Here is a 14,545-nt window from a genome sequence, read left to right as displayed (position 1 = left end):
CATCAGTCAACTACCAGAAGGCAAAAAGAGGGTTAAAAAAATGGGAAAAACCTAGCGTTGGGTGAAATTTTTCAGATTAGTAGTTTATTCCCCACCCCCCCACCTCCCCCCAATGCACTTTTGGGTAAATTGAAATTGCAAATTCAGGTTGAACTCGGCGACTAGTTTTGACCCCAAAAAAGAGAAAGTATTTTTTGACAAAGCTGAAACATTTTGTTTCAACATTTTCTAAACGAAACATTTCAACTTCTCGTTTTGAAATGATGTTTCATTTTAAAGGTAGCTAGATTTATTTTAAAACAATGTGTAAGTACAGTGGCCCCTGCTTCCCCCCGGACCCATTTGCATGAAAAATTCTATTGCTAGCATCTCCGTTTTGCAATGACAGTTATTAATTTAGCAATTAAAGATTTCAACTCATCACTAATTCTCTCTCTGTCTCTCTCTCCCCACACTCCACTTCAGATTACGCTGAATTCTGCAAATATCAAACTGCCTGGATTGCCTCTAGCATCCCACTCCTCTACCGGATCCAGGCAAAAAATCTACGAGCTGTGTGTGTGTTCCAACGGGAGGTTATTCCTGTCTCAGGCTGGAGCTAGCTCCACCTGCCAGATAAACACAAGCATCTGTTCTTGAGAGACGGTTCCCAGCAGGCAGCACAAAGGCCCTGTTCTGGTCTCACAGATAGCCGCTCCCAACTATTTTTGCTAGAACCCAGAAAGCCTATCAAAGACTTTTTTGTGTGTGTGTGCGCGCGTGTGAATATATATATATATATATAAAAATATATATATCCTCTGTGTAAAACGATGTTTCAGTACAATGAATCCCAGGGTGACCCTATTACATTCTGTTAAATTGGACTCACTACTCCCTGAACCCTTCTGTATTAATATAGCCTAATGGTCCTCCCTTATAACTCACTGTCTCCTCATAGCAGTGGAAACAATGTCTGATTAAGTACATGGACTGACGTACTCCTAGTATCATGCAAAAGGAGAACAACTCTGATAATTTTTGCACCATTAAAATCAGTGGCAACAGAATGGCCAGCAAGGCAGAGCAAATGGCCTCGAGAACTCCAAGACGCCGGTCACTGAATGACACTCTATTTTTAATCTAAAGTAGAGCAACCTAATTGGGAGACTCTACACTGCCATCCAGAAAAACTGGGTTTGATTCCCAGTGCTGGTCTCCCACCACTTAGCCTTTGGAAGCAGGGAATATAGGCCCCAATCCTGTTCTCACTGAAGTAAATGGCAAAACTCCCATTGACTTAAGTGGTACTGGATCAGGCCCAGAGAAAGTAGAGAATGGCATGCATCATTCAGCTGTGACACACTCAGCCAGTGAAGGGGCGACGTTTGATGGGCTCTGAAGGGAGCCCCTTTCAGTCCTCCTTGGCAGATAGAGGTATAAATGATCAGGGAATTTGACATTTATGTGGGGGGTCCCTGTCTCTGGGAGAAAAATGAAATTAAGGCTAATTCTGTTTTCCTAGGGTTTACAATAGTGATCCCTATTTGTGTAACTGACATTTTATTACGTTACTTTGCATCAACAGGAAAACTAACTGTGCGAATGTCACATCCCCTGTAAACAAAAAAATTCTTTAATTTAAAAAAAAGATAAAAATTGTTGCAATTACAAAAATACCAGGTCTGCATAGCCATCAGGTGTTCTGGTTCACCCTAGAGCGTTCAATCCTACACTCTAGGAGTCTGGGGTAATTCTGCTTTTAAAATAAACCACCTCCCTCCTTCTCTCTCTCTCACACACACCCACGCCTTGCAAAGCTGAGAACGTGTAAGATTTGGCCGGAACCTGTCTGAGAGACAGTGAAACTCACACAAAAGAGAAGCATTATCCAAATTCTCTGCAGGGATTTTTTTTTTAAATAAAACAGGGAGGGCAGTCTGAGGTCACTCACTTTTTGTGGAGATTGCAAATATCAGAGATGCTGATTAGGAAACAGGACTTTTAAAAAACGTTTTATAAAGATTATGACCAAATTAGGTCACAGAAAAGTAAGGCTTTGGGCTCTGGGTCATCCTGAACTTGAACCCAAATAACTCAGTATTTGAATCTGTTTTTTTCATGAGTGGGGTTTTTTCCCCTCCATGAGGCATTTATGGGGAAGGAAAAATGTGAGATCTGATCTTGTCACACTGTTTCCATTATCCAAAAATGGGAATACCATGAGCAGTGTGAAGATCTCATAGTTACTGGGTTTCAACTCCATCAGTGGCTCCCCCAGGCATTTAAGAAGCCTTTGAAAAACATACAGGGTAAATTTTTCAAAAGTCCCTAAATCCTGTTAACTTTCAATGAGACTTGGGTTGCTAAGTCATTGCTTTTGAAAACGTTACCCCTATACAAATACTCAAACCTGTCCATACCTCTGGTGATACTGAAAGTACATTGATCTCCGCCAAACAATTTTCAAGATTAGATATCACAAAAACAAAATGTTTAGAGACAGTTTGGCCAATTTCTACATGAGTCACTTGTATTCGGGGGAGGGGGAGGGCTCGAGAGTGCCAGGTTTCTGGATTTTTTTAAATGTGCATATAGGGCATAATCCAAAGCTGGTTGAAGTCAATAGAAAGACTTCCATTGACTTGCATGGAATTTGGATCAGACTGTTAGAAAAAAACCTATCCCCCTTTGGTCCTTCTGGTTGTTTTGCTCGCTAACAAAGCACACTTGAGGACACCCATAAAATGTTACACTTGACAGAGGTTAAAAATGATTAGTTCTACAATTTGCTTAGTGATACGGTTAGGTTAATTATCAAGTTCAAACTATTTGTTAATGAATGCAAAGGGTCACCCAGGATAACAATTGTATTGGGACATAGGACTATACCATCTCTGTTCAAAGAGGGGAAATTGTGCCTATGCCTTAAGTCAATGCACTCAGCAAGGAGAAGCACATCATATTTATCTTGTTATTAAAGCGACTTTATTTTGTGGGGGGGCAGTTGGAAGGGAGGGTGGCGGCTGTCACCAGATGTCGTGGGGGCTGATGGTGCAACATGAAGCAGATTTAAGTGAAATCCGTAAAGGCTGTGCGGGCCGCTGGAGTGAGCACAGCCTTTTTACCACATTAAGTATAACAAAAGACAGTGTGTGTTACCTCCAGACCACAGCTGAAGTCCTACTCATAGCGCCAAGTGGAACACATTTACTGTGCTACTTTTTCTCATTTCGTTTTGTATTGGACGTAATTCATATCATATGTAAGGGCCGATTCATAAAAAAATGTGTCCAGGGTACACAAGGTTATAACGAAGTTTGAGCTGCAGAAAGAGTGTATTGTCCAAAGGTCTGGTTTTATTTCACTTTTCTCCCCCAATGATTGACTCCAGTGCTAGTGAAAGGTGCTAGGCAGAGCACCAGAACTGGCCCGGGAAGGGCTGGGGTAGTGTGTAGTTTCCTGTACTGTACTGCCAATATTCCTGAACCTGGCTCCACCGCTGGTGTTGGAGGGTAGCTCAGTCTTTACCTTCATTCAGTCTTTGCCCTCCCTGCTTAACGGTTTACTGCCATGTGCAGGGATAGTTCTAGTGAGGTAGATGCTTATCTATGGGAAACTGAACTGAGATCATCATGCTCATTTCCCAAAGGCGATGAGAGAGCCTTGAGGCCATTTTGTCATTTACCAGTCTGAGCTGGATTTGGACTGGTGACCTAAGTACCTGTCCCTATCACCATGACAGCTTGTTGTTAGTGCAGGTCCCCTTTGTCAGGTAAAAAGAGTACCGTAGTTTTGCATAGATTAGGAAAGCCCAGCTTTTTATGCATACGAAGATAAGAGTGCATTTCTAGCTTTTAAAATGTTAAATTACATGCTGTTAAAGAAAAAAATCAGTTTGCTCTAACAGGTGAAATTCACCCCTGTGCAGACTTACGCACCTCTTAACTTCCACTTAAATCTTCACGTTAGCGCTTACGTGGTATCCTAGACCTTGTGTTGTCCCCCTGCACAGTAGCCAGTTTCACCCAGTTAGAGACAAGGTCTTCACTAAACAGTGTGTGTAAGTTCCTGCAGCTTCTGAGGAGCAATCACTTTGCTTGGCAAAGATTGAAGTAGGGTTAACAGTCTTAAGTGTGACATACTGAACTAAAGCATCCCTGCCCAATGAGGATAGTATGTCTGTGATATAAAGCACCTTCGTGCAAGGTACAGTACATGGGGGGGGGGTCATTTTTAGCATAGGTATGTTGCCAAGCAGCTCCTGTATTAATGGGAGTCACATGATTAAAAGAACCCTTGTGCAGTGACTTAAATTTTACCATTTCAGTCTGATGGGAAGACAGGTCACACAAAACCATCTATTTCATTTCTTCCCTCTATTCATCTCCTAGAAAAGGATCCCCTTCCCACTCCCCTGTGGGATTATTGTTTGCTTGAGAACAGTGAAAATCTTTGCTTAAAAAGGGAAGGAATGTTACACAACACAAAACTCTGAGGGTGCCCATTGGTTGTTGTTAGGAGACAACAGTACACTGTGGCCGGTGGTACTTTAGTAAATGGAGATCTAGTCAGTGCCGCAGTTGTTGACCATACAACAGTGTGTGCCATGTGGTAGGTTTAGTTTGCATATTTCTTTGAATAATTATTTTCACTGTATAAGATTGTTTCTGCCCATAGCCCTCTCATATCCTAATAGGTCTCTACTCAAGACTTGCTTAGTTTCAATTTCATACACACAAACTATCCACAGAAGTTAAAAGAAAATTGCCAGCCAACAAACTGATATATTTCTTTATGAATCGGACCCACAATTTGGTTCAGTTGTCATCATTTGCCCATGAGGGGCTGGTATTTATCTCAAATAAGGGTTCCTTTTATCTCTCGCGACTTAGGACAGGCTGGGAGGGATAGGGAGCTAGTTTCTATTGAAGTCACTGGGATATATACCATTGACTTCAGTGCCTGCAGGATCCAGCCCAGGGTCTTTCTGGGTTCAGATTTAGGCCACTGAAGTCAGTGGGAACACTTCCATCTATGTCAGTTGTTGCAGGATCGAGGCCGGACTCAGAATTGTACACAATTCTGCACTGAAGCTATGTGTATTCAAAATACTTGCTAATTAAGGGACTGCGTTATTGTCAATATACCTTAGGCAACCATGAATACGAAAGCTAAAGATAAATGCTTTTATATATTGTAACTCTTGACTTTACTAGAGCTTCAGTAACATGCTACATTTGCTTTAAATGCCACCGTTACTAAGCTTGTAGAGAAAATGACTATTAGTGCTTGTCTTTACACAATACCTTACCCATATTTACTGTATGAACTCCCTGCCATAACAGGTATGTCAGGGCGGTCTTTAAAATCAAAAAGACTTCGACATTAGCAAAAACAGAGTTCCTAAAACTGATTATATATCTGCATCCACTCTCCAAATTTCATTTTTTTTAAAGTATGTATTATCCAGCAGTCAGCATAATTACTACACTGAGCGTTCAAATGAGACTTTAGCAGTAAAGAAACTCATGCAAAGGGAAAGCCAGGGACTACTAAGCTGTATATTAGAACTCCCCTTTTTAGAAAGGTTAAAGTAGCGCAAGTGTGGTCTACATTTGTTTCCTTCAATCACGTGTTTTCAATCAGATTTTTTTTCCCAATACAAACATGATACAAAAAATAAAAATTATGAACTTAAATGACCACCTGCAACATGTGGCATAGCCAAATGAGATCTAAACCCTGCTAACCCTCCATTCAGTCTTTGAGACTGCTCCATTGTTAAAGAGGGAGCTTCCTGTGGCACTTGGGAAGATGTCCGGTTTGTTCGAGCCCCGTAGCCATGCTAGAGCTGAATGAACAGGTCTGTAATTGTTGCACTCCTTGAATGCGCTGGGCTCTTAAGTGGAATTGGCTTTTGTTTGAATTGGGGGGTTGGGGGTGGGTTTTTTTTTTTAATATTTGTTGTTATGGCTTTAAGTTTCCTATTATGAAGGGGAGTGAGTGACAGACCAAAGACTGGTAGAAGGGCAGCCCCACACCCACTTATTAACTTAATAGTGCTTATTGGAACTGGGCAGGAAACGCAGAGTTCATTGCATAGCTTCTGGGCACTAGACTAGGACAACAAGGAAAACTGAAATTCAGTTAATAGGGGAAAGAAAGTAAGTGTAATATTCTGTGCTGTGTACAAAAGGCAAAGAGTGGTCTAAAAACTGAAAGAAGAAAAAATGCAGTATCGAAGCAGGTTGTTACTATCCTAACATTTCTGTCGGGGAGGGATAAATAAGCTAAATGTTGTTAGCTGCTCATGTGCGTTCTTGCCTTGATGTGTGTGGAACTCCCACAGTGCTAGTGAGACTTACCTGTGTAGATCAAGGAGAGCCCTATTGCCCTAAGCTTGTGCTTCAGTGATGGCCGTTTCAAGTGTTTGGCTTGCTGCCAAAAGGCCATCGGAAAGTTGGACCTACGAACACCTAATTGCACCTGCAGTGTAGAAGAGTAACTATGCCGTGACTGCTCAATCTTTAACACCCGTACAGTTAAGCAGAATTACTATTGGACTACTTTTTGGTAATTTTGTTGGCTTTCTTTTAAGTTTGAAATTTTATTATTCAGAAAACAAATGGGGAAAAAAGCTGGTAATAGATTTGTGAAGCATTTTCAATCAGTGGGTTGGAATTTTTCAAATCTGGAAATTTCAAAATATTTTAAATTTTGCAAAACAGAACATTTTTAAGTCTTAATTTCCCTCCCTACTTTCCCCCCTGCCCATCTCTAAACAATTACCACTGAATATTTAAGCAGGCAAAAAGCGCTATTGATGTGTGATTCAAACTCAGTCCTTCCTTCTTCTCTGCACTCTATGCTTCTGTAGAAACCCATCTACATAGGACTCATTGTTTTCACAGCTGACCTAACAGAGCTTATGGTTGAGACATGAGGAGGGTTAGAAATTGGCCTGACACTGGTACCATAGATGGCCTACCAAGACAGCGATGAAGTGAGCAGGGGGAAAGCATGTTAATAGATATCTCCTTAGTGATATTGATAAAGTGATTCTCTTTTGTCTGTTTACACTATTACCTTTCAATTAACAACAAATTTGGGATGGATCTGATTGTGATTATATTCAATCCTTGTTTGGACAGTGCCACTTATCCCATTTAAAGGCTGTTGTCTGACCCATTCTTGTCAGAACATTGGGGAGTTTGTTTAACGAGGAGAACAAATTTCCATCCACTTTAAACACAATGGTTTGGGATTGGGTTAGAAAAATAGAAGGACTATCTGGTATTTAAACAAACATTGTCATATTTGAAAAGCATGTGGCGATATATATACAGCCCTGAAGCTTTCTAAAGCTAATAATTTCCTAATATGCAAATTGCATTCTATTAGTCTTTTCCAAAAAGAAAAAAAGCCATGTTTTTGTTTTGGGGTTTTTTTTGCAGGAAAGGTAGATATTTAAAGTTCCAGCACTATATATCCACAGAGAAGGGGGGAAAATCCTCAGTCATAATTCCACTGAGATTTCCCAAGCACCTCACTTTAAACTAGAAGTGCGAGACTCTGAAAAATTAATTTTGCTACAGGTGTAATTCCTGTGTGAAAGTCAGCATCATTGTCACTTTCAGGAAATGTCACATCTTATTGTTGCCACTCAGAGTCATCCAATACCTACGATTTTCTGTCACAAGCCTTCTAGTACGTTAATAGCATCATGCTACCTATTCAGAGGAGTCTGGGATTTCCTCTGAAGCATCTCATCCCTTTTCGAAAGGGCATCGGAAGGAGAGATTTGTGCAAAAAAAATACTAAATTTGCATTGTGCCCTGCTCCCAAATATTTAGGATAGAGACATGCTGCCTTAGAAAACAGGTCCTTTATCAGAGAGATTTTTAAAAAGGCACTTAGGGACCTTTCATCAGGTTCTCCTGGAACAGAAATGGTGAAACTTTCCAATACATTAGCCATCATAGTAATAAGCCCACCGCAAATTATGTCTCACGTGCATCTTTGCTTGTAACAAGAATTTAAAATTCCATTGTGCTCTTGCATTTCCCTCCCCGCACCCCAAAAGGCTTAACCACTGATAAGAAAGCAAGCATTTTGAAGCCTGCTGCTGCTTGCTAAATGCATTATCACTTTCTAAAGCAATGTGATTTCTGTGTTCCTTTAAAAGATCTCTCATAATGGAACCCTTGAAGTAGGCTTGAATTGGAGAGTAAGGAAACCAATTATTTATGGGTGGTCCCATTTTTATGTATGATTGGATTACAGGAACTGAAAAATCAAATGTTGCCCTTCTGGTGCCACCCGCACCTTGTTAGCTACCAATATTTTTCTCTCCTAAACTTTTTAACTAGATTTCTTATACAATAGTGCCTACAGAGTAGGGAAATTAGCATCTTATTTTGAAAGAGAGTGGACACGCCTGCTAATCATCCTTATCTAGAACTGAAGAGGACCCAGATATGGACACTATTATTATAATAATTTGACTTTGGGGCAGTATTAATGATGTTGGTAATGGGGATTAGACTAGATGACCCTTGCGGTCCCTTCTAACCCTGTAATTCTATATTACAGATTCTATGTATACACAGCCTAAGTGGTCTAAATAGCAACAAGAAATACTATACCCTAGTCTTGCTAGCCATCTTGCATCCCTCAAGCATCTGTATTAATGCCCGAAGGCCCAACAGGGCCCATTCTTAAAACTAACTCTGCTTTCTGCTCTAATTAAACATCTATTTGGACAAACAGAAAAGTACAGAAAGCTCAGAAATAAGGAAATATGAAATGTTTCAAATACTCACCTAAGAACATGAACCTTGTGAAGTTTGGGGATTTTTTACTTGACTCATCATGAGCTAGCTGGACGAGCAGTCTGAGATGGAAATAAGAGTGAGGGTGATATCAGGTGACTAGATTGTAGCTTGGTAGCGGTTTACTAAGTCCTGCCCCTTGCAGAGGGTCAGATTCTCAGCTGGAGCTAATGCCACCTTCCACCATTACTTCAGAGCTGTGCTGATTTACACCAGCTGAGGATCTGGCCCAGAAAGCCGGTCACCTTTGAGGACGTTGAAAAGGAGATTTTTGCCACCTGCTCTAAACTACAGCCTGCTAATCGACGTGTGAAAATGAAAAAAGAAAATCAGATTAAACCAAAGTGGCCGAATGGCAGCCTCTATTCCTTCTCCATCAGTGAGTCCCCACTAGCAGGTTGGGCCAATTAAGGAACAATGGCAAGCTGTCCTCGCAACTGCTGCCTCAACCCCATACCTGAAAATCAAGACATGTTCATTCTGCTTTCCACCTTACCACCAGCAATTGGAGTTTAGCTGGCAATTGGGTAAATAATGTATGAGGCAGGGAAGGATACAGCTTGATCTTCGGCATCTATTTTGGCTCCGCAGTGCTGACTATAGTAAGAACTCGATTAGGGCCAGTTCTGCAGCATTTACTGTGAAGAGCTCTTACTCACATGAGCAGTTGCACTGATTTTGGGCGTTGTCCAGTGAACTATCGATTCCATTCACGTCTCTGGGGCTACTCAAGAGATCATACGCTACTCAACGCTATAAAGGAGGATTAATTCATTTACTAACAACGGAATGAATCTATGACTCAGAAGGCATAAAAAGAGCAGCCACCGATCTCCAACGATCAGATCCAGATGTGGATCCATATCTGGAATCTGTAGAAGTTTGAGGTGCAGGAGGCTTGGATCCAATGTTCTAGTTCAGTTGCGTATTTTTATTTGTAGTCGTTTTTTCTGACCTTGCCCACCCTTTATTTTAATACCTTGCCTCGTCCAAATTCTAGTGTTTGACAGCCCATAAAATTGTTTATGTTAACCCAGTAAAATGCTTTTCACAGGGAGAACTGACTGCAGGACATAGCCTCTGCTGGTTTAAGCAATGATATTTATACCGTCAAAACCCCATTCATCTACGTCATCAGAAAGCATGTTGATATGCTGTAGCAGGTTTCCATCTGTGGTAGTAAAATGCTTTCTCTGACCTCTGTCCCAATGACCTTGATAGTGTAAACATGACAAAATGAGTGTAAACTCTTATCATGGTTATCATTAAGAAATTCATATTTGTTTGGCACTTTTTTTTTAATTCATGTATGTGTGTGGTTGTGTGAGAAAATATAAAGCTTTTTTGTTTATCAAATAACATCAATCCTTGCACAGTCTATGCAAAATTTTGTAAGCATTGCAATAATGCTATGAATTACACAAGGAACTATTTTAACTTTATTACACTTTCTGTATAAAAAAGATTTGTATTTAAATGATTTCAACTGCAAACTTGTAAAATATATTAATAAAATAATGATTGTTAAGAAGGGAAGAAATGTTCTTTTTTTTTGCTGGGGGAGAGTGGGTGGGGGCATGTTACTAGTGAGCTTAAATTTTTATAGGTACCTAGGGTTTGCCAAACAGGATGAGACCAGTGGTCCATCACCTCCAATATCCTGTCTCTGATAGTGGCCAACACCAAATGCATCAGAGGAAGTTAAAAATTGCAATAGGTAGTTATGGGAAAACCTGCTTCCAGAGAAAGTTTCCTCCTGACCCCCTTTATCTAGGCTTGGCTTATGACCTGAAGCAGTAGAGTTTATCTTCCTTCTAAAACTCTTGGTGTCTTTAAGTCCTTACTGTTATAAAAGTCTGGATGTTCTGGTTATCAATACAAATGTTCAATCCTTTTTTGAATCTTGCTAATTGTATCATGTGGCAACCTATTCCACATGCCCACTATGCATTATTTGAAAAAAATATTCCTTTTGAATGTGCTTTCCCTCCCCCTCCCCTGAACATCCCCTTTTTTGGGGCTATGAGAAATAATTTCTCCTACTCTAGGGATCTTACATGTTGTGAGAAATTGCCTGAGCTTTCCCCAGTCACTTCTGAGCCTGGTCAAGAGAAATGATGGACTCATCCAACAGTTTTAACGATCCAGCCAGTCATGTTGAATGGCTAATTAATCAGTTGTTCATGGGTGACTCCATTCCACGCAAACACTTGTGAGAGAAGTCGTCCTGCTTGGGATTGCATTTTAAATGTGAATTTGTTTTCAGTAAATTTCACAATTAAACGAAAGGATTGATTGGTGTTCGTGATCCAAACCAATAGCTAGAATTCAACCCATCTGAAGAATCGTGCATGCCTACCAGACTAAAAGTAAATGCAAGCTCTAATGATCACAGCCTCCGGATGTCCAAAATTCACAAGCTATTGCAGTTTATTAACCACATTGTATTGGCTTCTGCAGGCTTCTATCAGTGGCATTCCTTACTCCCGTTCATGCTCTGTCTTTAGTTAACAGTGGTTGAGTTGATTTTTCCACTTCAGCAGCTGCAGCTACAAGTCTTGCCCTCAGCTTAGAATTTTCAGCAAGTTGGCAAAGGAGTAATTTCTAGGTTAATTTTGACTCAAGACAGTGCTCCCAGTGACTTCATAGGAATGACATATGCGAGGAAGGGTAGGCTGATAGGCTGAGTGCCTCAGGCCCAGTCCTGCTAGGTGCAGCGTGCCCACAACTTCCACTGAAGTCAGTGGACCTGCTCCTGCTCCCATTGAAAAATCAACATAGCAAGTTAATCCGGGGCAAACAGGAAGTTTTGCAGCCCTCAGCAAAGGGGTGAATTTCACCCCTAACTGTAGCATTGTTTGATGCAGTTGTTACAGTGCCATACTAGCTGAAAGAGTCTATCACAGCTTCAGTGACAGTAAAATGCCTCATGGAATATAAACCACTATTTTTTTAAATAATAAACCAAACATATTTTGAGTAACTCCTGCAGTATATTCTGGATACTAGACAAAAGAAGGCAGCATGACAGGCAGCATGACACCAGGGAATATCAATGTCTGATTGTCCACCAGACACAATAGGATTCATAAAACCGTAAAGCAAAAGAAATTCAAGTCCCAGTCCTGCAGCTCTTAATCAGGCCAACCTCCACTGGTGTAAACAGGAGACTGGGTGAAAAAGGCCACACAATCAGGCCCTGCAGTGGCTCAAGAACTAAGGAAAAGTTGTCAGCAACTTCGTCAGTTGAGGGTAGGCTCAGCGTTGGCCTAACTCTGCTGCCGTGGAAGTAAGTGGGAGTTTTAGTATTGATTTGCATAGGAGCAGAGTTAGACCAAAGCTGAAACCCTTATCCACAATCTTCCCCTTCCAAGGAGTCAGGAAGTAGTCCAGCCAAAATTTTAGACCAATGTATTTACAGATTTTTGTCCCCAGCCCCAACAAATAAACATATTTCGCCACACAAAATCCCGTGGTTCGCCTGTCGAACACTCTTGCCTGGATAGTGGCTCTCTCTTTTGCTCAGTTGTTTTCCCCCCTATTATTTCCCCTTGAACTGTCCGCCCAGTAAAAGGAAAAGTCTATTTTAACTCCTTCAAATTCCAGCCTGGGGCTATGTGATTTTTTTCCACAGACCTCCCTCCCCACGTCTGGGAAAGGAGGGAAACAGCCCAGCTGGGGGCAGAGGGGAAAAATTGGCTCCTTGAATAGCCTAGGAAGATCCAAAAAAGCCAGAGCTAGCCTGGGGCAAGCGCCTTCTCCCATCAAAGATCAGCGGTTCAAAGCCACGCGTTGGCACTGGGATGATTTAATTGGAACAGGGCTTGCAAATCGAGGAGGAGGGGCTGGTGCTTGGCTCACTGGAGCAGCAGCGCTGCCAGTGACTTCATGTGGCTGCTTAAAGCGATTGGCTCTAATTGCCGCGTGGCCATGCTTGAACAAACAGTGCTAGGATTGCAGTCCTTTTGGAAAATAGGATGGATCCTGTCCCAGTCTCTCAGAGAGGAAGCTGGTACAGGCTCAGCAGGAAGGGGGGGCTTGAGGTCAAACACATCTGACATCTTGACACCTCCCCCACCAGGATTTCCCTCACAGTGAAAGGGTTGATGAGGGGGAAAAGAGCGAGCTAGAGCAGCTTTCACAGAGGGGCTCTGTTTCAACCTGGATGAGTGTAGTGTGGGCTGACAGGGTAGCAGCCAGGCCAGCAGTCAAACCTGCAGAGGATAGATGATCAAGGGCAAATATTGTCCCCTCTGGAAGTGACCAAGAGTCCAGGGAATTATGGACAGCCAGCGAGCCTCAGTTTTACAGGAACAGTTTAAAGTCCTGATAGGAAGCATGGTCTTGTGGTTAAGGCATAGGGCAGTGAATCAAGAAACCTGTGTATAGCAGCCGTGGCTCTGGCAAAAACTTTGTACAGGACTTTAGGCAAGTCACTTAACATCTCTATGCCTTAGTTATCTTTAAAATGGAGCTAGTAATCCTTATCTATCTCCTACAGGTATTCTTAGCTATTTGAAAGTGCTTTGAGAAGTCTTTACATCAAGATATGAGGACTTCCTTAACTCAGCCAGAGGTTATGGGCCTATCACCGGAGTGGGTGGGTGAGGTTCTGTGGCCCGCCCTGTGCAGGAGATGATCATGATGGTCCCTTCTGGTCTTAAACCTATGAGTTCCCCAGAAGGAAGGTGCTACAGAAGAGCTAAATAATATGGTGTCACCAGGTGGCGCCGTTAAACATGGTCTTTCAAGTTCTTAGTCTCAGCATGCAAGTTTTGACTTTTAGGGAGACGCGATGTGTTTGTTAGTTTAGGGGTTTACAAAGTATTTGTGGAGAGTATTGAGCTCGGGGAGCAGCAGGAGAGTTTGTTCTCTGCCTTGGCCTCCGAGTGGATTAATTCTGGAGGCAGAGTTGTTCCCAGCAAAGCATGCATTGATGTCGGGCTGAGATTTCTGGGAGAAGGAATTGCCCTGCAGGCAGGTCGACCATCTCATTTCAGGACTGGTGCACAGGTGTAAATAAAGTAAGTTATGTTTGTAATTTACCTAGACTCCACATCACTGATTTCTCCTGCACCAGGAAACTGACCTGAAGGCCTCAGCCATCTGCTACCCCGCTGCAGAGGAGAGAAACTGGAGTCTGACAGAGGGCCAACACTCTTCGGATAATAGGATTTGGCACTTGTACATTAGGTAAATAGCACCACATCCTGGGGAGAAGCTGCTGGCTCTTTTCTCTACAGTGACTTTTTCCACACACCGACATTAGCTTTGCAGTCGCCCAAAGCCCACACAGATGACTAACCAGCTGTATTAAGAATCCACAGTGCTGCGGGCGCTAAGAGCGGCTAGTGGCAAATCACATCACTGCAGCCAAGCCTGCACGAAGCAGAGCTGAACAGCAGGTTCCCCCCACCCACCCCCACACACACACTTTGCGCAGAGGTTTGGAGACCTTCTGGCCGAGCGTGTCATTTGCTCATTTAGGAAGCCTCACTGCTGGGAAACCATAAAAATTGTGTAACAAATCTCTGAGCAGCCAAGCACAGCATGGATTCCACAAACTTGCTGCCGATGACACTGTCCTTACAGTTCCTGTTCCAGAGAGCGTGCTCATGTCCCTCCGGTTAACCGCTCAAGGTTAAATAAGGTGCCTGCGAGTGTACTTAAGCACATGCCTAACTTCAAGCCCTTAAAGGCTCCGAAGAACCCATGCAATGCAGGCAATGGAC

At 42.2% G+C, this 14,545-nt stretch overlaps 1 protein-coding gene across 8 annotated transcripts in view; it reads left to right on the top strand.

Annotated features, from left to right (window-relative positions):
- The window catches only part of SGCD (sarcoglycan delta), a 572,369-nt gene extending 562,026 nt beyond the window's left edge, over positions 1-10,343 (top strand). For all 8 annotated transcript variants that reach the window (XM_073355246.2, XM_073355243.2, XM_073355244.2 and 5 more), the window contains one exon: positions 466-10,343. In XM_073355246.2, coding sequence (XP_073211347.1) covers positions 466-639 — 174 coding nt within the window. In that variant the 3' untranslated portion in view covers positions 640-10,343. The remainder of the gene's footprint in view (positions 1-465) is intronic.
- The last annotated feature ends 4,202 nt before the right edge of the window (positions 10,344-14,545 follow it).

This window comes from Lepidochelys kempii, chromosome 8 (genome assembly GCF_965140285.1).
Source record: "Lepidochelys kempii isolate rLepKem1 chromosome 8, rLepKem1.hap1, whole genome shotgun sequence".
In the NCBI taxonomy this organism is placed as follows: domain Eukaryota; kingdom Metazoa; phylum Chordata; order Testudines; family Cheloniidae; genus Lepidochelys; species Lepidochelys kempii.
Note: the sequence above shows the minus strand (reverse complement) of the source record. Positions and strands in the feature narration are given on the sequence as shown.